We start from the raw sequence: 24715 nt of genomic DNA on the forward strand, positions 1-24715 counted from the left end.
TTTATTTCAACATGCCATTTTCAGATTTCTTGTGTAAATGATTTTTCTTATGAAAAGACAACATGTTTTCCTCTTTCTCCACGTTTTATTGTTGCTCACCTGTGTGACTCAAGTAAATAATGAAATGGTAGCCTGACTTAAACAATTGCATGTTGCACATAAGTACAGCTTGTCCTCTGTGAGTTCTTATGTGGCGAAGCAAATGGCCATTTCTACCAAAATGTTGTCAACATGGAATACAGGAACACAGCTTCTCATCTATGTGAATTTCATAGGTTCAAAAATTAAGTATTCCAATGAAAACATTTACCACGTTTTATATGAATACGGCTTTTCACCTAGGGGGACTTCCCATGTGATGCATCAAAATATCTTTTCCACTAATACATGTTCCCCATGATTTACATGCAAATGGCTTCTCAGGTGTAACAGATGTACAGCTTCTCAGCAGTGTGCTCAGTCTTACCATGACTTTCTACCAGAAGGGAGGTCTCTACATTGTCATTACTAGTTCTTAGAGAAATAGTCCAAACTTTTTCCACATGAAAGATATGGTTACTCATCCGTGTGAGTTCTCATGTGCCAAAACAAACTACAATTTTGACTGAAATATCTACCACAAGTTTTACATATTTTCACTCGTGTGAGTTTTTATGTGGTACAATAAAACATGACTGTGACCGAAACATTTTCCACACGTTGTACAAGAATATGGCTTCTCACCCGTGTGAGTTCTCATGTGGCGCAACAAACCGTCCTTTCGGCCAAAACCTTTTCCACAAGTTTTACATGAATGTGGCTTCTCACCTGTGTGAGTTCTCATGTGGCTCAACAAAATACTATTCCGACTGAAGCATTTTCCACATGTTTTACAAGAATATGGTTTCTCACCTGTGTGAGTTCTCGTGTGGTTCAACAAAATATTCTTTCGATTAAAACATTTTCCACATGTTTTACAAGGATACAGATTCTCATATGGGTGAGTTTTCATGTGGCACAACAAAACATCCTTACGACTAAAATGATTTCCACATGTTTCACAGGAATACGGCTTCACACCTGTGTGGACAGCATTATGTTTCTGAAGTGAGGAGAGGTTACTAAACCTTTTGTTACAGGTGTAACAGATGTACAGCTTCTCAGCAGTGTGGTCAGTCTTAACATGACTTTCTACCAGAAGGGAGGTCTCTACATTGTTGTTACTCTTATCTGGATTCAGTTCTGAGTATCTTGTTGGTTCCAAGTCTTCAAGCCGGCTTTCCTCTAAATGTAAATGTTCATCTAGAGGACAGATGTAAACAGGAATACCATCACTGTTTGACTCTCGGTCATTGTAGTCATTTTCCTCATGAGTAGGAGTATTTGAAAAGCTGCCAGTCTCATGCTTCAGTACAAGCTGCTTCTCCTCCTCCTGGATGGCAAGATCCTCCTGCTCCTCTTTAATGTGCAGAGACTCTGGTTCCACCTGATTCATACTGGAGGTGAACGTCTGGTTGCAGAGCTGCTGGTCAGCTAGAAGAGCCTCCTCACCCTTAGAAACATGTTGATGTGGGACGTCTGCAGGAACAAAGGGTGCAAGAAAAAAATGAAGGAAGTGGCAGAAGAGAATTTATGACACACGGCTCCTCCTCACTAGAAGATGGACACGTTAACACTAATGTTTGTTTCAAAATGTCACTTTGAAAAGATGTATTGATGCTGATATAAAGCGATGACTCAAATCACAGCTGAAACGTGCATTTCAGACAAGCAACATGCACGTGATGCTCTGTTATCACGGGGGCCTCAATAAAAGCCATCATGTTCCACACTGCTGGTGTGAAGCCGGAATGTAACAGCTGACTCGGCTTTTAAAAACACCAGGAAGCCATCCATGGAACTTCTCCAGACTCACTTCGTTTTTCACACTAAAAAAGAAAAAAAAGTCCCCAGCTGATTCACTGTGCCAGGCCCTCACATCACTGAGACCGTTAAGCGTAATAAATCAATAAGGAGGATATGTGATGAATAAAAGCCTAAGTGGTTCATTTCTTTCATAACTGACACTCTGCGGCTTCTTCTGTCAGCAGCAGGACCATCCTGGTTTTCTGAGTTTTAGTCTGAAGAATGCTATCTTACTCTAGTCGTGCTGTTTGTAAAACTAGATTCAGTCACGTTATTTCTGTGGAAGAAAAACTACAGCTTTATTTTCCTAAACCTAAATGTAGCGTGGGTCTGTGGTGACAATCCAGTGATCCATACCTATCCTGTGGAGCTGGATTCTGGGTTTCCGGCAGGTTTCCAGCTGTTTGCGCTGACGGTCGATCTCTTCTTGGTACTGGAAGATGTTTTTTTCCATCTCTGTGAATATTTCCTCCGCAGCAGCAGTTAGCCGCTCCCTGATAAACTCTCTCAGATGCTGGACTGGAGACATTGTTGATGAAACTCTGAAATATCCTGAGAAAAACGACGCTACCGTTATCCTGCTCAGTTCATTCAGCTGGAAATAATTACCAAAACTACTGAGAGGAAGTTTACTTCCAGCGGATGTCACACTGACAAGTTCCGGTCGAGGACAAGGCGTGACCTTTTGTTCCGCTTGTTTAGTGGAAATAAATTTTTACTTAAACGTGATTTTGAAATTTTTCAATAACCAATAAATTATCGGACTTGCATAAACAGGTTCTCCAGTACAGAAAAATAATCTTCGAGTCTATGCAAATAATGGAGGGCAGTATTACGTCATATAATCCTAAAAAATGTTGTCATGGTTGCTAGAACCAAGAAAGACCAAAAACGAAAATTTCCTTCGTTTAGTTTAGCAGACCAGGTTTTAAATATGGCACACAAGGTCAAATATTTAGGTAATATGATCAGAAATTATTTAAAAATAAAATCAATTTTATTCATACAGCACTTTTCAAACATAAGTAGCACAAAGTACTGTACATAAGAAAATGCTCACAAAAAATGTTTGCAAATAAAAAGAATATAAATCAGCAATTAAAAATCCTCACCTACTACTATATTTAATAAATATGAAATAGTTTTCTATAAAGACTCTGTGGATCATGGAATTGGGACTACTTTTATTTTTATTAACCAGCATTTTATTAAATCCTCTGACTTATAATCATTTTGCCATGTGATATGTGTTGAAAGCTTAATATAAAATGTCAGTGTTGGGAAAGTTCAATTTGTACATGAACTAATTCAAAGTTCAGTTCACACATTTTAAAATGAACTAGTTCAGTTCATAGTTCATCATTTAAATTTTTAAACTAAGTTCACGGTTCTAAAAATGAACTAGTTCATAGTTCCTTTTTCCCAGTATGTTGCTGCGAGCTGTTACCCTCAGAATACTGGCATTTCCCTGTTGTTCCACCCATTCAGTCCACGCTCGTAGCCAGCTGAAGCTTTCGCTCCTACAGTATAAAACATGAAGAAAGACTTGCTTCAATGGCCTTTTTAAATGAGGAATTATTAAACAATCTGATGTAGGAACGGGCTGAGGTAGGAAACAAAGGATGATCTTCAAAGTGCAAAACAATAAAAAAATATTTATCTTTTCATTAAGTCACTTTTCAGTATTTTTGATGTGTTTTTTTCTGATTTGTTTGTCCAAAGAAAAGTTCTAGAACTTGGTTCTTGCACATGGCACATCACTAACAGACAGACAGCGAGTGGAGCTTAATAAATAATTCGAGAAGTTTAAAACGAAAAGAAAAAGCTGAGACTGGAGAGAGAACAGAGGGGTGGACAGTATGTCACCCAGTTCTTTCAGAGGCGAGGTGGGTCAGTTAATTCGTCTGATGGAAAGTTGTTGAACATCAGCTTGTTGTCTCTCCTAAACTTTGTTCATATAAGCTAGTTCACTTTACTCCCATATTAGCTCATATTTCTGAAGAAAACTATGAATTTTATTCATTTTACTGTTGTTTAAGTCAAATAATCAACGCAGGCAAACGATCAGCAAGCTGCTCTGCTAAAAAAAATCACCATGTTCCGAACAGACACAAGCAGAAGCAGATGCTGCCAGAATTCAGTTCATATAATACAATAAAACATGTGAGGTCCTGCTATGTTTTGTTTCTGAGCCTACCTAATTTATTTTACCATTTGTTTCTGATTTTATTTATTTTTATTTATTAATTTTTTGTTGCCTCTTGTTCAGTGATAATGTTCAATGATAACGCTCACACAATACAGTAAACTATAAAAACCGATTGGTTCTTTTGTTTTTGATGGTGTTTTAGCTGAGATTTGATTTGTTTCTCCACAGATTATAAATGCATTTACTTTTCATGGAAGAGGTTATTTTATATTTAAGTTTTGTATTAGCCTACTTAAAATACAAAACTTTAATACAAAATAACCTCTTACCTTCTTAAAGTAGGGCTGTCACAAATAATGCATTAATGGTGGTAATTAATTGATGTAATTAATTACACGAAATTTTTTTTAACACAATTAACACATGTGCGGCATGACAAGCCCCATACATCCATCATTTCCCTGTTATAACTGCAGGACTTGAAGAGGCACGATGTAAAAGATCAGCTAGGTGGTTCTATGGATGGACTTACATGGACGTTGCCTCCGTGGAGAATGGGGGTGTATTAACACACACTCTTTTCCCAGTGAGAGGGGAGAGGGTTCTGCACCCGCACTTTTCCCGTATTATTTTTTTTAAACCTATCCTGCATTTTGCACCAATGTGTCTCTAGAGGATCTCTACTCCTCTGTTTGTGCAGCCGCTGCTTCATCCCTCTCCTTCCATGTTGTTCTGTCAGTGATTGGCTGATCAGCTTTTGTCTCTTGTTGCGTTTGTTTATGGTTCAGCTGAGGAGGAGGAAACTAGCGATTCATGGTTCACACCATCACATATTTACCCCAAATGTGTTGTTGTTGGCAGGACCTTCTCTAACACAGTAGCTGGCTGGTGGTAGACAGGGTACTTCATCTATGCAGGGGTGGGTCTAGAAAAGTTCTGAAGGGGGACCAGCCAGGAGCACTGACCATGAAAAAAAGTATAAAAAAGTGAAGAAAAACCTAGAAACAAACAGCCAATGGTGTATTTTATCAGCAAGTGTTTACTTTGGGTGATGCTGCTGTAGGATTTTTATCACTGCTGCACAAACACTCACACTTCAATGATAAAAGGAAAAAGCTGTTTTGATCCAGATCATCAGTTTTATCGGAGTTTCTTCATCAACGTTGGCTGTTTAACTTCAGTCGTCACATCTGCTGGTTTTAGGACAGAAATTATCACCATGGAGACGGTTGGTGACTTGATGATATATGAGTTCTGAATTATGATCTAGAACATGGTAGAGATGATTTAGAACAACACATAGAAGTAAATTACGTGCTGCATTTACTGACCCTTGGACATCTAATGTTTATCCAAGAGAAGGTCAGTTAACAGTAAATATTTGCAGCATCGGCTCGTTCTGTTGATACAATACAGTAAAAATGGGCAGATTTCAGGCAGAAATCTGTGGTTTGTGGTTTCTTAAAGCAATAAGAAACATTACCTATCTAGATGTATGATTATATATAAATGTATATTCTTTTAAATATGGTTATATTATGCAGTGTTAACTTATTTGTGTAGAATGTTTAACTCTGTCATTGGCAGGTCAATTATACCATGTGGCCTTCGACCTGTCCACACAGAGCAGCTGCAGCTGATTTTCTATATATATGTATGAATCAAACTGTTTGACAAACACTTTGTCATTTGCCCTGACGAAAGCCCTGTTGGCTGAAACGCGCAGGCATGTATATATATATTTTTATTAGATCAGCCATGATTTAATAAAGGCTTTTTATTTCCTATCTTATTAAGTGCCATAATTATCTCTATATAGTATACTTGTAGGACTTTTCTAATCATGTCCTTACACTGCTGGACCTGTCTGCTGCCTTTGACACAGTTAACCATCCTCCTCTCCACACTCTCGGACCTTGGCAGAGTATCCTGGTGAGGTGGAGTGTTCAAATCACACAGGCTGACAACAGGGGTGCCTCAGGGCTCGGTCCTTGGCCCTCTTCTCTTTTCACTATGCACCTCCTCACTCGGTGCAGTCATTAGCTCTCATGGTTTCTCCTACCACTGCTATGCAGATGACACTCAACTTTTCCTTTCTTTCCCACCTGATGACACAACCGTCTCAATGCGAATATCAGCATGCCTTGCTGATATCTCCGCATGGATGAAGGATCGCCACCTTCAGCTAAATCTGTCCAAGACTGAGCTTATTGTCTGTCCAGCCAATCCTTCCTTACCGCCACAGATAAGCGTGTAGCTTGACTCTATCACGCTTGTGCCTACGTCTTCCAGCAGGAATCTTGGTGTCATGATAGACAACCAGCTGACCTTTAAGGACCATGTTGCCTCAGTTGCCCGTTCTTGCCGATTTACTCTACAACATCAGGAGGATCAGACCCTACCTGACTGAACACACGGCCCAGCTCCTGGTCCAGGCTCTGGTCATTTCACGCATTGACTACTGCAACTCCTTACTGGCAGTGCTCAGTAAAACCTCTGCAGATGGTCCAGAGTGCAGCAGCACGTCTGGTCTTCAGTCAGCCCAAAAGAGCTCATGTTACTCCGCTCCTAATCGCTCTTCTCAATCTTTTTGAGCCATGATTTCCAAGACAACATGCGTTGGTGTTTGCAACCAAACCCACGCATGACGACTTGGTGATTAAATGTGTGCTGTATCAAATGGGTCATCTTACAGCCTCCTGTAAAAATATATGGTTGGAAAACTGTCAGAATCTTAAGCATTCTATAAGCAGGATAAACTGGTTTCTGGTGGTTCACTGCTATCCTGCGTTACCAAATGTTTGCATTTGCCAGTAAGATAATGTAGTTGATGATATACCCATTGTTGATGTTTTCTTATTTATAATCTTTCTGAAGAGCATATAACATGTTATTCTAAAACTCTAAGATCAATACACCATCAGTTTCCAACCTTAAAACTCTGCATTCTGACCCGTTTAGATGAAACAGATAGTCGTCGTTGCTCTGCGGCCTCCTGAGGCTGAGAAACCGCATCTCACTACTTTGTGCTCCAGCCGAAGAGAATGACGCTGCAGCTGCGCTTTGCTCGATGGCACTGCATCAGCAGCTGGATATCCACATGCTGGCTGCTCTTAACGCATACAGTGATTCCTTAAAGAAACTCAAGGGGTTATTACAAGAAAATGAAAGGAGAGAAAAAGAAAGAAAGATAGTGACAGAACAAGAGATAAGAGTCAACATCAGACTGACTTCTACTAGCTGGAGAGAAGCGAGACAGGATGCAGACTGAGCCTCTATTATTTCACTCCTTTATTCCAAAACACCATTTTCAAAGTTCCTGTGTAAACCAGTTCTGTATACACTGAACATGCTTTTATACATGTTTACAAGTATATTGTTTATCTGTGTGACCCATGTAGGTAATCAAAATGATGGTTTGACTAAAACATTTCTGTTTTACATGAACATATTGTCTCCTCTGTGAGTTCCTATGTGGCGCAATAAATGACTATTCCTACCGAAACATTTTCCACATGTTTTACAGGAATACGGCTTCTCACCTGTGTGAGTCCTGATGTGGCGCAACAAATTACTATTCCTACCAAAAGATTTTCCACATGTGTTACAGGAATATGGCCTCTCACCTGTGTGAGTTTTCATGTGGCCCAATAAAAGATTATTTTGACTGAAAGTGAGTCCACATGCAGTACAAGCGTATGGTTTCTCACTCATGTGACTTCTCATGTGGCTCAAAAAAACAAAACGTTGTGCGAAACATTTTCCACATGTTTTACAAGAAAATACCTTCTCACCTGTGTGAGTTTTCATGTGGTTCAACAAAACATCCTTACGACTAAAACGTTTCCCACATGTTTTACAGGAATACGGCTTCACACCTGTGTGGACAGCATTATGTTTCTGAAGTGAGGAGAGGTTACTAAACCTTTTGTTACAGGTGTAACAGATGTTCAGCTTCTCAGCAGTGTGGTCAGTCTTAACATGACTTTCTACCAGAAGGGAGGTCTCTACATTGTCGTTACTCTTATCTGGATTCAGTTCTGAGTATCTTGTTGGTTCCAGGTCTTCAAACCGGCTTTCCTCTAAATGTAAATGTTCGTCTAGAGGACAGGTGTAAACAGGAATACCATCACTGTTTGACTCTCTGTCATTGTAGTCATTTTCCTCATGAGTAGGAGTATTTGAAAAGCTGCCAGTCTCATGCTTCAGTACAAGCTGCTCCTCCTCCTCCTGGATGGCAAGATCCTCCTGCTCCTCTTTAATGTGCAGAGACTCTGGTTCCACCTGATTCATACTGGAGGTGGACGTCTGGTTGCAGAGCTGCTGGTCAGCTTGAAGAGCCTCCTCACCCTTAGAAACATGTTGATGTAGGACGTCTGCAGGAACAAAGGGTGCAAGAAAAAAATGAAGGAGGTGACAGAAGAGAATTTATGACAGACACAAGCTCCTCCTCACTAGAAGATGGACACGTTAACAACACCAAGGTGGCTGCTGAGGTCGAGTCATATCATCCTCACATAGTTTTTATCCTTCGGAGAACATTTGGCTGTACAGCCAGTTCTGTAGATGGTGAAAAAGTAGTTTACATCTCTGCGTTCCAGCACAACCTGGACTGTCATCATAACAACACCTAGAGGTTCTAAAAGTAAAACCGAAGGCAAACCTTCAGTTATCAGACCGTCTCTGTGGAACCAGCTCCCAGTTTGGCTTCAGGAAGCAGACACCCTCTCTACCTCTAAGATTGGGCTTCAAACTGGTCAGATCAGGATGGGGGACTGAAGAGAAGATGAAATGCAGCCTGCTGGTTTACTTAGCTAGGCGATTATTTATTTATTTATTTACTGCCTAAAAAAACTTTATTTGTTTATTTGTATAGCACATTCATGTACAAGACAATTCAAAGTAAGTTGCATCAAAACATTAAAAGCATTACTGCGGGTGCAAAGAAAGCCTGAAAATAACTTAATAAAAACAATTAAATAACGACAGAAAAGGCAAAAATAGAAAAAGTGTAAGAAAAGTTCCAATGTGTGGGATTAACAGTTGTTTTGATCAAAGGCAGCACGTAGAAACGGTTTAAAGCCTAAATGAAAGCCACAGAGTTCCTTCTGGGAGTTTGTTCCAGAAACTGGACGCTGCCTCCATGTTTAGTCCGGACTCTGGGAACAGGAAGTAGACCTAAACCTGATGACCTGAGGGGTCTGCTGGGTTCATACCCCCTCACTAGACTGGCCGTATCTCAAAGAGCATCTATCCGGTCAAAATAAAACTTTACAGTGTACGTATTGGATTAAAAAAGAAACGGCGGCTGAAAATGTCAGAATCACTCATGTCCCGTTATTTTGATAAAATTACATGGAATTATCCTTTTCCCTAAAACTAAATGTATCGTGGATCTGTGATGAGGATCCAGTGATCCATACCTATCCTGTGGAGCTGGATTCTGGGTTTCCAGTTGGTTTCCAGCTGTTTGCGCTGACGGTCGATTTCTTCTTGGTACTGGACGATGTTTTTTTCCACCTCTGTGAATATTTCCTCCGCAGCAGCAGTTAGCCGCTCCCTGATAAACTCTCTCAGATGCTGGACTGGAGACATTGTTGATGAAACTCTGAAATATTCTGAGAAAAACAACGCTGCCACTTCCCCGCTCAGTCCATACATGTAGGGTAAAAACACGCCACTGGTTTGTTTACTTCCGCCGGATGTCACACCGACAGGTTCCGATAGCGGACAATAGGTAACCTTTTGTTCCGCTTCGTGAATCTCCTTACATTTTTCTTCTTTATTCAAACATTTTCAAGAAATTATATCTAACAAAATATCACTATAAACATTTGATTAATGCAGACAGGCATATGAATCCAGTACACGATATCAGGCAAGGTTCTTCTGAAGAAGTACTGAAAACTGCTGCAAGCAAACACCAAAGGCTGAGTGAGGACACAGAGTTGTTAACCTTTATCTTTTTTCTTTTAATTGGTCTTGCCTGTATTGTGCTTTTATCAGTTTTAATTTGTCCACATAGCGTTTGCCTGTATGGAGAAGCTTTTAGTTTAGATGCCCCTCGTTCTGCTCTTATTTCTGTTCCAAGTTATTTTATTTCTACACGTGTAGATGTTTGCACCGTGTCACTTTGTATTTAGCAGTTTCCTTTACTTTTGTATAAAAAGTGCTTTGTAAATAAAGTTTGATTGACTGATTTCTTTCTCAATTAAACAAAGTTAAACAGTAAAGTCAGTTTCAGATCTTTTGTCTGTAGTTTCATGAGTGTTTCAGTCTGCAGGAAGACTTAAATCTCAACATAAAACTGTTGGAGACTGACACACCAAGAAGCACATCTTCATATACACACAACCTTATTATATAGCCCACTTATATATTTATAAATGCAATAACAGTTCAAACAAAAAGTGCAAGAGAATCTGTTCATGAGTGAAAAGCCGTGAGTAAAGAATTAAATACAGACACGAGCTCAAAATACAAAACATTTATTTCTAATGCCAGCGGAATAACAAAGTATATCAAAAATATAAATTATTTTATGTTAGAACGTGGACTTTAATCCAAGTTGTTAATGTATATGTTTATTTTTCCACAAACTTTGAGTGAATTTTCTGTTTTAATTCCTGAATAAATGAAAGAAATCCTGGTTGTCTGTTTGCATTTGCCTGTACGATGAGTTGATTTTAATCCATTGTTGATGTTTACTTGTTTATTGAGCCTTCTGAAGACCAAATAACAACTAAAAAGTGACTACACCTCTACTCACCTCTACGAGTTTTCATGTGGTGCAACGGGACTATCTCTGCTGAAACATTTTCTACATTTTAAAACAGTTGTTCCTCACGTGGTTTCTCATGTGGCTAAACATTTCTGTTTCACATAAATATGTCTTCTTCTCTGTGAATCCTTAAGTGACGCAACAAGTGGCTATTCCTACTGAAAGATTTCCCACATGTTTGACAGGAATACGGCTTCTCGCCCGTGTGAATTTTCATGTGACGCAGCAGATGGCTGTTTCTACTGAAACACTTTCCACATGTTTTACAGGAATATGGCCTCTCACCTGTGTGAGTTCTTGTGTGGCTCAACAAATGACTGTTACTACGGAAACATTTTCCACATGTTTTGCATGAATATGGCTTCTCACTCGAGTGACATCTCATGTGACGCACCAAAAGAGAGTTTTGACCAAAACACTTTCCACATGTTTTACAGGAATACGGCTTCACACCTGTGTGGACAGCATTATGTTTCTGAAGTGAGGAGAGGTTACTAAACCTTTTGTTACAGGTGTAACAGATGTACAGCTCAGCAGTGCGGTCAGTCATAACACGACTTTCTACCCGAAGGGAGGTCTTTACATTGTCATTACTATTTCTGAGAGAACTCCTATCTGGATTCAGTTCTGAGTATCTTGTTGGTTCCAGGTCTTCAAGCCGGCTTTCCTCTAAATGTAAATGTTCATCTAGAGGACAGGTGTAAACAGGAATACCATCACTGTTTGACTCTCGGTCATTGTAGTCATTTTCCTCATGAGTAGGAGTATTTGAAAAGCTGCCAGTCTCATGCTTCAATACAAGCTGCTCCTCCTCCTCCTCCTGGATGGCAAGATCCTCCTGCTCCTCTTTAATGTGAAGAGACTCTGGTTCCACCTGATTCATACTGGAAGTGGACGTCTGGTTGCAGAGCTGCTGGTCAGCTAGAAGAGCCTCCTCATCCTTAGAAACATGTTGATGTAGGACGTCTGCAGGAACAAAGGGTGCAAGAAAAAAATGAAAGAAGTGACAAGAGAATTTATGACAGACACACGGCTCCTCCTCGCTAGAAGATGGACATGTTAACACTAATGTTTGTTTCAAAATGTCCCTTTGAAAAGAAAGATAAACATGTATTGATGCTGATATAAAGCAATGACTCAAATCACGTGCATTTCAGACAAGCACCATGCACATGACAATCTGTTAACACGGGGGTCAGTGAAAGCCATCATGTTCCACGCTGCTTGTGTGAAGCCGGTGTTCTGTCAAAACATGCCACCTTGTCAAAACATCCTACCGCAGGATGAATTCATAGGCATTTCTGTCGATCTGTGCCAACACATCAGAAAATAACAGACTGTATTTTTCAAACATTTCACTGTTGTTTTAAAAAACAGATAATGCTCATTAATCAACATATGTAAACAAATTAACCCTGAAGTACCTGTAGATCTGTAGGTATGTATGACGAGATAACGTCACGGCTATTCAAAAATCACACTAACTATAAATTAATGCAGGTAAGATGCCGAGGCAGGATTAATGAATGAACTATTCTAAAAAATGTTAAAATAATTTCTATGAACATGCTGAACGACTTATCAAATTTATTAACGATGTTTTCGTGCATAAATAGGGCGTTTCGGTGGGTAGGATGTAGGACTGTAACAGCTGACGTTATTTCTGTGGAAGAAAAACTGCAGCTTAATTTTCCTAAAACTAAATGTATCGTGGATCTGTGGTGAGGATCCAGTGATCCATACCTATCCTGTGGAGCTGGATTCTGGGTCTCCAGTTGGTTTCCAGCAGTTTGCGCTGACGGTCGATCTCTTCTTGGTACTGGACGATGTTTTTTTCCACCTCTGTGAATATTTCCTCCGCAGCAGCAGTTAGTCGCTCCCTGATAAACTCCCTCAGATGCTGGACTGGAGACATTGTTGATGAAACTCTGAAATATTCTGAGAAAAACGACGCTACCACTTTCCCGCTCAGTCCACGAAGCTGGAACCCACGCTACTGGTGTATTGTTTATTTCCACCGGATGTAACTCTGACAAGTTCCGGTGTTACACTAAAATCTGTGACCCATCAGAACAAAGATATCTATATATAAGGCTAGATGTCTCAACCATGCTGCTGGCCAATAGAGCCGAACGTCCGCTCTGGCGGCCATCTTGCTACAGTCAGCTAGCTCATAACATTGTTTTAATGGTGCATGCACTTTATAAATAATCGTAACTTACTCAAGTTTAAAGTGATGTTTTTAAGGGTTTTGTTAGAGTGCGATGTATGTCACAATAGACAATCTCTGCACGTACGTGCGTAAGTTCTGTGTGCCATGTGGGAAATAAAAAGAGTGGGACATCTTCCCTCCGGGTATGTATGTTAAGGATCGCCGCAGCTCGGCGGAGTATGGAGGAAGAATGTCGCCACGCAGTTCAGAACAGTGAACGTCTCGTGAGTTTTTATGTGAAGTACTAGAACCCCATAAAAGTCTATGAACGATGTCTACCTCGGGAGAAGGATCCCAGACTCAAAGGGACTCAACCGCTGCGAGAGAGCCGACAGGTTATGGGCCCAGAGTAGCCCAGAGTACACACGTTTATGGACGCGGACCGCCGCCGCGGTTCGACGGAGATGAAGCCAGATATCACATCTGGGAAGCAAGGTTCCTAGCCTATCTGAAGACACAAGGCCTGAAAGATGTCGTACTGGGACGAGACCCAGGAGAGGCCGAAGCCGCGGAGGTTGGTAGGAAAAATGAACTTGCTTATGCTGAACTGTGCGGCTGCCTGGATGATAAAACACTCATGCTAATCCTCTATGAAGCACCAGATGACGGCAGAAAGAGTCTGGAAATATTACGGCGCCATTTTGAGTCTGAAGAAAAACCGCGGATTGTCGCCCTGTACACGGAGCTAACTAACATGCTAATGGCCGACGGTGAGGAACTGGCGGACTACCTAACCCGTTTTGAGAAAATAGTTGCGGCGTTGAGCAGAGCAAAAGAAAAAGTCAGCGACGCACTCCTGGTGGCGATGGTCTTGAAGGGCCTGACAGATGAATATAATGCATTTTCAGTGCACGTAACTCAGACAAGAGAGACGTTATCTTTCACAGAGTTCAAAACTAGGCTGAGAAGTTTTGAATGCACACTCCGCTACCGCAATAGACCCCGGACCGATGAGGTGATGATGGCAAAACACAAAGGCTCACGAACAAAGTTTAAAGACAAAGAAGGAAAATATTTCAACGGAGAGTGTTTCATCTGCCAGAAAACCGGACATAGAGCGAGAGATTGTTGGAACAAGGAAAAGAAAATCCAGCGAAACCACACTAGAGTGTCGAACTCTCCGCTCGGGGGAAGCAAGATAGCGGCCATTTTGGAGCCGCCGCATGGCTGTCCACCCGTGGGAAAGAAACAAGCCCCACCGGAGGAGGAGCAGCATGCATTTGTTCTCAAGGTGAATGAATACGGTCCACACCTTATAGGACAGAAGGGTCTTCTTGTCGACAGTGGAGCATCAGCTCACATCGTGACCGACGAAAGGGATTTCATAACATTTGACGAGACCTTCCACCCAAGAAACCACATAATGGAATTGGCAGACGGCACTCGGAAAGCGGGGAGCGCGCTGAGGAGAGGAGATGCCCAGGTCAGAGTGGTCAACAGCAGAGGAAAGGTGGTGAACATCACACTCTCCGGTGCTCTACTGATTCCCGACTACCCACAGAACATTTTATCTGTGGAAGCAGCAGTGGCAAAAGGAGCAAAGTTCAACTTTGAGAAGGACAACAACAAGGTGGTCTTACCTGATGGTACACCATGTGACATGAAGGTAAAAGGTAGACTGTATTATCTGGACACTGTGGTAAAACATGATGAAGCTGGTAATGATGCATGTAATGCATGTTTTGACCTAAAGGCGTGGCATGAAATAATGGGCCATTGTAATTATGGTGATGTGCTTAAACTTGAGTCTGTTGTGAATGGCATGAAAATCAAAGAGAAAGCTAACAAACCAAGCCAGTGTGAGATTTGTCTGCAGGGCAAATTTACTCAGACAAGAAGCCGAGAAGAGGATGCAAGAGCTAAAGCACCATTAGAGCTGGTGCACACAGACCTGGGAGGCCCTATAGCCCCAGAGTCATTTGAGGGGTACAAATATGCCATTACTTTCACTGACGACTTTTCAGGTGCAACCTATGTGTATTTTCTAAGGAACAAAAACAGAGCAGTCCAAGCTACGAAGCAGTTCCTAGCAGACACAGCGCCTTATGGCAAAGTGAAACGTCTCAGGTCAGACAATGGAACAGAATTTATTTCTGAAGAATACCAGTCACTACTGAGAGATAATACCATTAAACATGAGAGATCTGCGCCTTACTCCCCCCATCAAAATGGGACAGCGGAGAGAAACTGGCGAACACTGTTTGAAATGGTCAGATGTATGCTTATTGAGTCAGGTTTACCAAAAGCATTATGGCCTTATGCAGCTAGGATGGCAGCAGTGATAAGGAACAGGTGTTACTGTAAGAGAACAGGAGAAACTCCCTATTTCTTATTCACTGGTAAGAAACCAGACCTGTCAAAGATGAAAAAGTTCGGCTCAGAATGCATAGTGTACGAGCAAAACAAAAAGAAGCTAGATCCAAAAGGCAAAAAGGGAATTTTTGTTGGTTTTGACCGGTACTCACCTGCAGAGTTGGTATTTTTCCCCGAGACCAACAAGATCCAAAAACACAGACTGGTACACATCATCACAAAGGAAACGACAGAGAGTCACACACAGACTGACACAGACCAGACGGAGAACTATTTTACAGAGTGGGAAACGAGACCAACTGGAGAAGAGAACTCACAAACAGAACAGGTAATGACGGATAAAGAGCAAGAGAAAGACCAGGGTTCTGACACTCAGTCCACACGAATGTCAGGCAGACATAGAAAGAAACCTAAATACTTAGAAGACTATGAGTGTGTAGCACAGAGCAGTGAGCTAACCATAGATTACTGTTACCGTGCTACAGTTGGACTACCACAGACCTATGAAGAGGCTATAGCATCTGTTAAAGCAGATAAGTGGAGGAAAGCCATGGCAGATGAGATGGCTTCATTTGAGGAAAACAACACTTTCTCTCTAGTACCGTTACCAGAGGGTAGACAAACAGTGGGGGGAAGGTGGGTTTTCACTCAAAAAGAAGATGAAAAAGGAAACGAGACTTGCAAAGCCAGATACGTAGCGAAGGGATACACTCAGATTGAAGGACTGGATTACTCTGAGACTTTTTCCCCAACAGCTAATCTGACATCATTACGTGTACTAATGCAACTAGCAGCTCAGTACGACCTTAAGTTACATCAGATGGACGTTAAGGCTGCATACTTACACGCGCCTATTGACTACGAAATTTACATGGAACAGCCACAGGGTTTTCAGGTGAATTCTGAAAGAGGTGAGAAGCTGGTATGCAAATTGAACAAATCGATTTATGGTCTTAAGCAATCCGGAAGAAACTGGAATATGATGCTCCATAACTCTCTACTTGAGAATGGGTTTACACAGAGTCAGACAGACAACTGTATTTATACCAAACTGTCAGATGAAGAGAGAGTAATCTTGCTGGTATGGGTTGATGATATAGTTGTGGCTGCAAGCAGTGAGAAATGTTTGAAAGAAGTCAAGGAAAAACTGAAAAATCAGTTCAAAATGAAAGACCTCGGATACCTGTCCCATTTTATTGGGATTGATTTCAGTCAAACAGCTGGTACTGTTAAGATGAACCAGTCCAGATACATTGAAAAGATTTTGGAAAAATTCGACATGTCACTGTGCAAATGCAGAGCCACACCCAGTGAGGTGAAATGTGATCTCACTCCAGATGGAGATCCAACAGATCAGAGGAGATACAGGGAAATGTTGGGCAGCCTCATCTACATCATGACCTGTACTAGACCAGACATCAGCTGGGTTGTGAGCAAACTATCACAATATTTGTCTGATCCCAGAGAAAAACATATGACAGCTGTGAAACGTGTATAGATACTTGAAGGGAACCAAAGACCTCGTGATATGTTACAAGAAAAACGATACAAAACTAGAACTGATGGGCTATTCTGATGCAGATTGGGCTAACGACCCAGAGGACAGAAAGAGCACCACCGGTTATTGTTTCAGTCTACAGAAGGATGGTGCCATCATTTCATGGAAAACAAAGAAACAACAAACTGTGGCACTGTCAACATGCGAGGCAGAGTATATGGCGTTGTCAGCCACGGTTCAGGAAGCTCTTTACCTCAAGCAACTACTGAAAGACATGGACTACTGTTTCCAGGACACGACAAAGATTTTTGAGGATAATCAAGGGACTATACGCCTGGCAAAGAACCCTGTGAATCGTCAGAGGAGCAAACATGTGGACATTAAGTACCACTTTATTAGATCAAATGTGTTGCAGGGTGAAATTGTTTTGGTGTACTGTCCAACAGAAAACATGGTAGCTGACGTGTTCACAAAGTCTGCTACAAGAGTTAAAAATGAGAAGTTCTGCCCATATATGTTTGGCATGTGATGGTTAAATGAGATCAGTGACACCATCGAGTGGGGGTGTTAGAGTGCGATGTATGTCACAATAGACAATCTCTGCACGTACGTGCGTAAGTTCTGTGTGCCATGTGGGAAATAAAAAGAGTGGGACATCTTCCCTCCGGGTATGTATGTTAAGGATCGCCGCAGCTCGGCGGAGTATGGAGGAAGAATGTCGCCACGCAGTTCAGAACAGTGAACGTCTCGTGAGTTTTTATGTGAAGTACTAGAACCCCATAAAAGTCTATGAACGATGTCTACCTCGGGAGAAGGATCCCAGACTCAAAGGGACTCAACCGCTGCGAGAGAGCCGACAGGTTTGGTTTGTTATAAACGCCAGAGATGTAGTTATGACATTTCATACTCATGAATAATAAGACCTGTGTGTAGCCGATATGCTCCTCCAGCAAATTTTCTTTTTTTTCTCACAAATGTGGGAATGAAATTGTCTTAAAATATATAAACAGACCGCCAAACCACAAACCACCACAACCAAGCACACTGCCACAAACGACAGAGCACTCCTGCAACTCTCCAAAACAACACAACACCAAAGGCCCTAAAAGCCACTAAAGCAGCCGAGAACACAAGCCAGCAGAGGTCACCAAACGCTGCACACACATCGCAGAAGGCAACTGCTAAACTCTAGACTAGACACACCCAGCACCCTCTCTAACCACTAAATACAGAAAAAAATCACTACCTTACCAAGCCTGCATATCTTCTTTGGCATTACCGAGCAAGCCAGGGGCCACCTCAGGGTTACCAAGAAAAGAACAAAGTGGTGGTGGTCTCTCAAGCACCCGCTGGCTAACTGAAACGGGCAAGCCAAAAACTACCTGGCAACACAGAAGTGACCCCAGCAAAAACACACACACAAAAAGAAAATACAAAAAAAAAAATCAAAAAAACAAAAACTCAAACCCCAGGACAAGCGGGCGAGACTCCATTATTATGTTATGACTGTCTCAAAGCGGGGAACATAACGATGGACACCAAACCAGGGATGAGATTGATAAGTTTGAATAAGCACCAATTTCAGTCAGGGTTGGTGCAGTCAGTTAGGTGAGTCACTGCTTGAGTTTCTGTCTTGGTTTCAGGTTCTTGTAATTGCTGCTGTCGGGCTCTGTCTTTAGCACGTTCCTTCTACAACCAGTTGAGGCCGTGACGCGGGTCACACCCACTGTGTACTGCTCAGGGCAAAGAAGAAAGAGGCGGTTTCAGCTGGTTGCAATCAAGCAAAGTGAAATGAGCTGTGTCAGCTCCACTTTAACACACATCGTTCACTGAAGCATCAGCCATTGTGTCAGCCCACGTAGGGTTAAAACCACAAAGGGTAAAGACCTGCAAGTCTACCTGCGCGAGTCCACTGAGCAAGAGCACAAGCTATAACTTCCTCACAACCAAATCAACGCACAATGTGCTTCAAACCCATCCCTGTCAGACATGGGTACAGACTAAGACGTGTCACCCATAGACAACGCAATCCACAAAACCTGTCCTTTCCAATGCCATGCATGTCTGCCACACCCTCTGTCACCTTCGGTCTCTGGAACTGTCAGTCCGCATTGAACAAAAAAGAATTTATCAGTTCATTGATAAATCTCTCAGACATTTAGGTCCTAGTCCTGACTGAGACCTGGATCTGTCTAGAAAACACAGCTACACCAGCTGCCCTTTCTGTCAATGCAGAATTTACCCAAACACCTCGCTCAGCTGGACGAGGAGGTAGAACGGGCATTCTTATTTCTAAAAAGTGGAACTTTACCTCTCTCTGTGCTATGGCTAACTGCTCTTCACTTGAGTATTATGGAGTAAAGGTCTCTACACCCATCACAGCATACATTCTGGTTGTTTACCGCCTCCAGTAGGCAACATGGATGAGTTTGTCTCTGAAATGGACATGATTCTCTCTGACATTCCTGATGATGACACACCACTAATTGCCATGGGAGACATGAACATTCACATTGGCAAACCACAGGTAACTGACTTTCTGTCTCCCATCTACTCTTTCAATCTAAAACTGGTACAGACTCCTCCAACACACAAAGCTGGCCATACTCTTGACTTGGCACTGACCAGAAACTGCTCCACAACAGACCTGTCCGTCACCCCGCTGCACCTCTCAGACCATTTCCTGGTTAAATTCCCTGTCTTCCTTCCTCATGTCACTCAAGCAGCTCCAAAAATGGTGTCCTACCGCAGAAACTTGAGATCCCTCAGATATACACAGCTGTCTGACGAGATTAACTCTACCCTTCCTTTTCATTCAGACTTCTCCTTACTGTCTGTTAATGAGGTTACAGAAACACTCTGCTCCTCTCTCGCCTCCTCTCTGGACAAACTCTGTCCTCTGGTGTCAAAACCAGCCAGACAAAATCCTCCCAGTCCATGGCTCTCAGAGGCTCTAAAGAATAACAGAGCTGGACTCAGGGCTGCAGAAAGAAAGTGGCGCAAATCTAAAGAACACACTGACTTGTCTGAGTACTGGCAAAAACTAGCATTTTTCACATCCAGCCTAAAGGCGGCCAAGATAGCCTTTTATCAGAACAAGATCCGAAATGCTCCCAACACACAACTGTTCATGGTGTTTAACTCTCTTCTATCTCCACCACCTGCTCAACCACCCACTGTGCTGACTGCAGAAATGTTTGCTTCCTACTTCACTGAAAAGGTCGCTACCATCAGTAACCAATTCACTGAGCCTGACCAACTCAGCCTTACCAAACCAGCTACTGGTGCCTCACTCTGCTCTTTCCGCTGTCTAAATGAGGACGAAGTCTCAAAACTTCTAGTCAGTTCGAAACCCACAACCTGTCCTCTTGATCCTGTTCCCTCTGTCATCCTGCAGAGCATTTTACCTACAGTCAAAACTGCAGTAACCCATATTATCAACTCCTCTCTTAAATCCGGTGTCTTTCCCTCTGCCTTCAAGCAAGCTCGGGTTACCCCGCTGCTGAAGAAACCCACACTCAACCCAGCCCAAGTTGAAAACTACCGGTCGGTCTCACTGCTTCCGTTCATGTCTAAATTACTAGAGTGTACCGTCTTCAGTCAGGCCTCACAGTTCCTCCAAGACAACAACCTGTTCGATCTTGTTGTGGAGTACTTTGTGGCTCAGATTGCCATTGTGTGGTTTATTTTGTGGAAGCAGTTGTTGTGGAGAAATAGTTTGTGGTGGCATTTTGTAGTTTATTTTCCTTGATAACGTTCTGTAGTTTTGTGCACCCATCATCTGGTTGACAACTTCTCCTCTCTTCTCAATGCCGTACAGTTGTTTCCCCTTTGGTGTCCTTGGCGTCTTCATAGCCGTTTCTGTGATATGATGACTTCATCATAGGAAGATTTTCTTCTCTGGATCATACTATTTTGTAGTAAATTACTTTAGGCTTATGATGTGACAAAAATACTTTCAGGTAAAAGAAGAGCTGCGGACATCAGCTTTCTGTAAAAATGATGGTTTATTACAAAAAGTGACATCGTAAACAGATATGCAGCTCTGTTAGGTCTCTGAAGCCAATTGTAGAAAACTCCCAAGACCAGATTTGTGCTGTGGTTTTATATACTCTTTAGACAAAGACATTCCTGAGTCATGAATATAGGATGTTTGTGTGTGAGTCCAGTCTCTAGAACAGAGAACCTTATATGGTAAGAACCTGAGTGTGTCTTATGGAATGTGTGCTTCTCCGAATCTCATGTTTATGTCCTGTGCTGGGAACTTCTCTAAGTGCAGAGTACAGGCCTTTAAGACAGACCCTTGTCAGGAATCTACTGTAAGTGTGTCTTACACAATGCTATGTTTAGATACTCCTAGAAGACTATAAGACTGTCCATACATGGATTCTAAGGCAAATAGCAGTCTGCCTACAGCTGCAATGAAGTATAGTCCTAATCAATGTATTTTTAAGTAATTCTAATTATGAAATGTTGAGAATAAAATACTTCAATCTAAATCAGTCTGGCTTTAGGCAAGACCACTCTACTGAAATGGCTCTCCTGTTAGTTACTGATTCCCTACGGCTTGCCAGATCCGCTGGTCAATCCTCAGTCCTGGACCTGTTCGCTGCCTTTGACACGGTTAACAATCAGATCCTTCTCTCCAAGCTTAGCTTCTCAGGATCTGTCCTTACGTGGCTTTTGTCCTACCTCGCAGGAAGATCCTTCAGAGTATCCTGGTGAGGTGGAGTGTCCGAATCACATGGGCTGACAACAGGGGTGCCTCAGGGCTCAGTTCTTGGCCCTCTTCTCTTTTCACTATACACCTCCTCACTCAGTGCAGTCAATAGTTCTAATGGCTTCTCCTACCACTGCTATGCAGATGACACTCAGCTTGTCTTTTCTTTCCCACCTGACGACACAACCGTCTCAATGTGAATATCAGCATGCCTTGCTGATATCTTCGCATGGATGAAGGATCGCCACCTTCAGCTAAATCTGTCCAAGACTGAGCTTATTGTCTGTTCAGCCAATCCTTCCTTACCGCCACAGATAAGTGTGTAGCTTGACTCTATCACGCTTGTGCCTACGTCTTCTCCCAGGAATCTTGGTGTCATGGTAGACAACCAGCTGTCCTTTAAGGACCATGTTGCCTTGGTTTTCTGGTCTTGTCTTGCCGATTTGCTCTACAACATCAGGAGGATGAGATCCTACCTGACTGAACACACGGCCCAGCTCCTGGTCCAGGCTCTGGTCATTTCATGCACTGACTACTGCAACTGCTTACTGGCTGGCCTGCCTGCATGCTCAGTTAAACCTCTGCAGATGATCCAGAATGCAGCAGCACGTCTGGTCTTCAACCAGCCCAAAAGAGCTCATGTTACTCTGCTGCTAATTGCTCTTCACTGGATTTCAGTGGCAGCGCATCAAATTCAAAGCTCTGCTTCTGGCTTACAAAACAATAACCCAAACGACTCCTGTCTCCCTTCACTCCTTAATCCAGAGCTACACTCCATCTCCACAGTTACGCTCTGCTAGTGAAAGACGCCTAGTGCTCCCACCACAACGTGGCACAAAATCAGTAGCTAGACTCTTTTTCTCTGTTGTTCTGTGTAAAACACATTGGTTTTGTGTTTTTCTTTTTATTACAAATCTTTGATTTTCAGTTGACATTTTGTAATGGATGCAGTGAAAGTGCAATATAACAAATAAAACTACATATAAGGCAAAACATTTTATATCAACATAAACATTTAATTTTTTGTTGTTTTTGCAAATAATGCTTTTGAGAGACTTAAGATGAGTTTGTTGTGAATTGGTGTAAAAAAGCAGGTTTTGAGCAGTATGTTTTGATCACATTTATTATATGACTACTATAGTTTATTATATATTTAAGAAATAATACTTTTTTGTATTATTTTCATTTAAAAATATTTGTTTTCATCTTATTCTATTAGATTTACACATTAATGTATTCCATTATTCTTCATAAGCATTATTTTATTGTTATTCATTGTAGGAGCCATTTCTTCTTTTTGTGTCACTTGCATTTTTTGATTTGTATTATCACACTGGTTGGCAGCAAAGAGGCGCACCAGGTGTATTAAATTGCAGCCACAGGTGATGTGGGGCATTCTAATTATTCTAATTAGCTTAGGTGTGGGAGAATGACAATTTTAACCAATATCACATTTTTGTTATTTGCACCTTTGATTTTGATCGTTAACTGATTGGGTGCACACTTTTAGTTGACTCATTCTTGTCACCTTGTTAGTTTGGCTTATTTTTAGTTAAAATGCTTTTTCTTTGAGTTACCAGTTCCTGGGGAAGTTGCTGTGTGGGAGGCCCAAGCCTGCTAAGAGTCCCAGCTGAGGTGGATCTCCTTTGACAAGGCTATAGCCTAATTGGACTCATCCATCTTGCAAAAAGATAGTGGGAGAGGGGTTTAGATTTTCTATTGTTTTGTATTACTTGTTTGTTCTTTATGTAGAAGTATGATTATTTAGATTTCTGTTTCCCTATTAAGTTATGAATCTAAATTGTTTAAGTTCTGTTGTGAATTAGTTAAGTTTATTAAGTTAGCTAAAGATGGTTATGTTATGTATTTCCCTCTTGAGTCAAAATGGTCTGATCAGTAAGTGTTTATAGTTTCCCTTGTGTGTCTGTTAGTTTTTAGTTCCTTATGTGGATGTTCTGTTTATTTAACCTCTTTTATGGGCCCAGAACTTTTACTTAGGAATTTGTATATTCGTTGATTTTTGTAAAATTAAACATCAAAAGACTTTTTCTTTAAAAAACCTCTTGTGCTCTCTTCATCCTTGGCCTCGGTCCCTTACAAGTATAATAAACTAATGCTATTCCCTGAATTCCCCCTATCTATCTATCTATCTATCTATCTATCTATCTATCTACTGTATCTATCTATCTATGGAGCGTGCGCCCGCTAGTCCAACTAGCTGGATCTGCAAGATCGTGAAATCACAGGATAAGTTGACAATCTTATCATTCCCCAAATACATGATCAAAGTCTCGTCATCCATGATGAAAAAATAAATAAATTAAACAAAATTAAAAAAAACACTGACACCCCCTGACCGGTTAAACACGTCATGTTTATCAGCAGAGCAAATCTACACGGGGGCTTTTATTTTGAAAAATATCAGAAGTACACTGCTCCCATGTCTGATTTCCTGTTGACCCCTATCTGAACTGTGGATATTGGTGCATTTTGGGTGCATGGAGCGTCAAAAATAGACTCGTGTATAAATTTAGCAAAGAGCCGCAACTAGAGCTGCAACTAATGACTATTCTGATGGTCGATTAGTCACCGACTATTAAAACGACTAGTCGACCAATCGGATTATGTATCTCATGATTATTATAAATGGATCTTATTTCACTTTCAGCTTTGAAATCTTGCATGAGGTTGCTAAATAAGTCTGACGTGCCTCCTCTTTAAATGTTCGAGCATTGCAGACGTACTTCCGTGGTACACAAGGTCCGCTTTACAAATTTCACATGTATTTAATTTATTTTGTAAGTTTAACGTTAAGTTATCACAGACTTTTAATGTTCTCCGCCGCCATTTTCTTTCCTAGTCCGCCACCATATTTTTCCCCTGGCGGACTTCACTGCGCATGTGCAACTCTCTGCAGAGATTAAAAAAGAAGACGATGTCTCAATCTGTATTTTTTTCCCCTCTCTGCGCATGTGCAACTATCAGCAGAGATAGGATTAGAAGACAATGTCTCACTTGGTAGTTTTTTTTTTTTTGCTGACAATAGTCAATGGCTAAATTCGTTGTCGACTATTTTTGACAACGTCGACTAATCGTTGCAGCCCTGGCCGCAACAATGCGCTTCTGATACATGCTGTGGTGCCACCGGTGGAAACCAA

The 24715-nt window shown here is 41.5% G+C and overlaps 2 protein-coding genes across 4 annotated transcripts in view; both read right to left on the reverse strand.

Annotated features, from left to right (window-relative positions):
• LOC121647505 (NACHT, LRR and PYD domains-containing protein 12-like) overlaps positions 1–24715 on the reverse strand; it is a gene marked incomplete at its 3' end in the record, with an annotated part of 791953 nt that overhangs the window by 401064 nt on the left and 366174 nt on the right. The window lies entirely within an intron of this gene.
• LOC121646962 (zinc finger protein with KRAB and SCAN domains 8-like) lies at positions 6–12826 on the reverse strand. Of its 3 annotated transcripts, none has more exons than XM_041996115.1 (3): positions 12558–12826; positions 11075–11780; positions 6–866 (listed from the first exon to the last, which is right to left on the reverse strand). In XM_041996115.1, exons 1-3 carry the CDS (start codon positions 12727–12729, stop codon positions 626–628), a joined length of 1119 nt encoding a protein of 372 aa, XP_041852049.1. In that variant the 5' UTR covers positions 12730–12826; the 3' UTR covers positions 6–625. The 3 variants fall into 3 exon arrangements, with proteins under 3 accessions (XP_041852049.1, XP_041852048.1, XP_041852050.1); XM_041996114.1 differs by lacking the exon at positions 6–866 and adding an exon at positions 7310–7877 and having other exon boundaries at positions 11234–11780; XM_041996116.1 differs by lacking the exon at positions 6–866 and having other exon boundaries at positions 10506–11780.

This window comes from Melanotaenia boesemani, chromosome 10 (genome assembly GCF_017639745.1).
Source record: "Melanotaenia boesemani isolate fMelBoe1 chromosome 10, fMelBoe1.pri, whole genome shotgun sequence".
Taxonomy (NCBI): Eukaryota; Metazoa; Chordata; class Actinopteri; order Atheriniformes; family Melanotaeniidae; genus Melanotaenia; species Melanotaenia boesemani.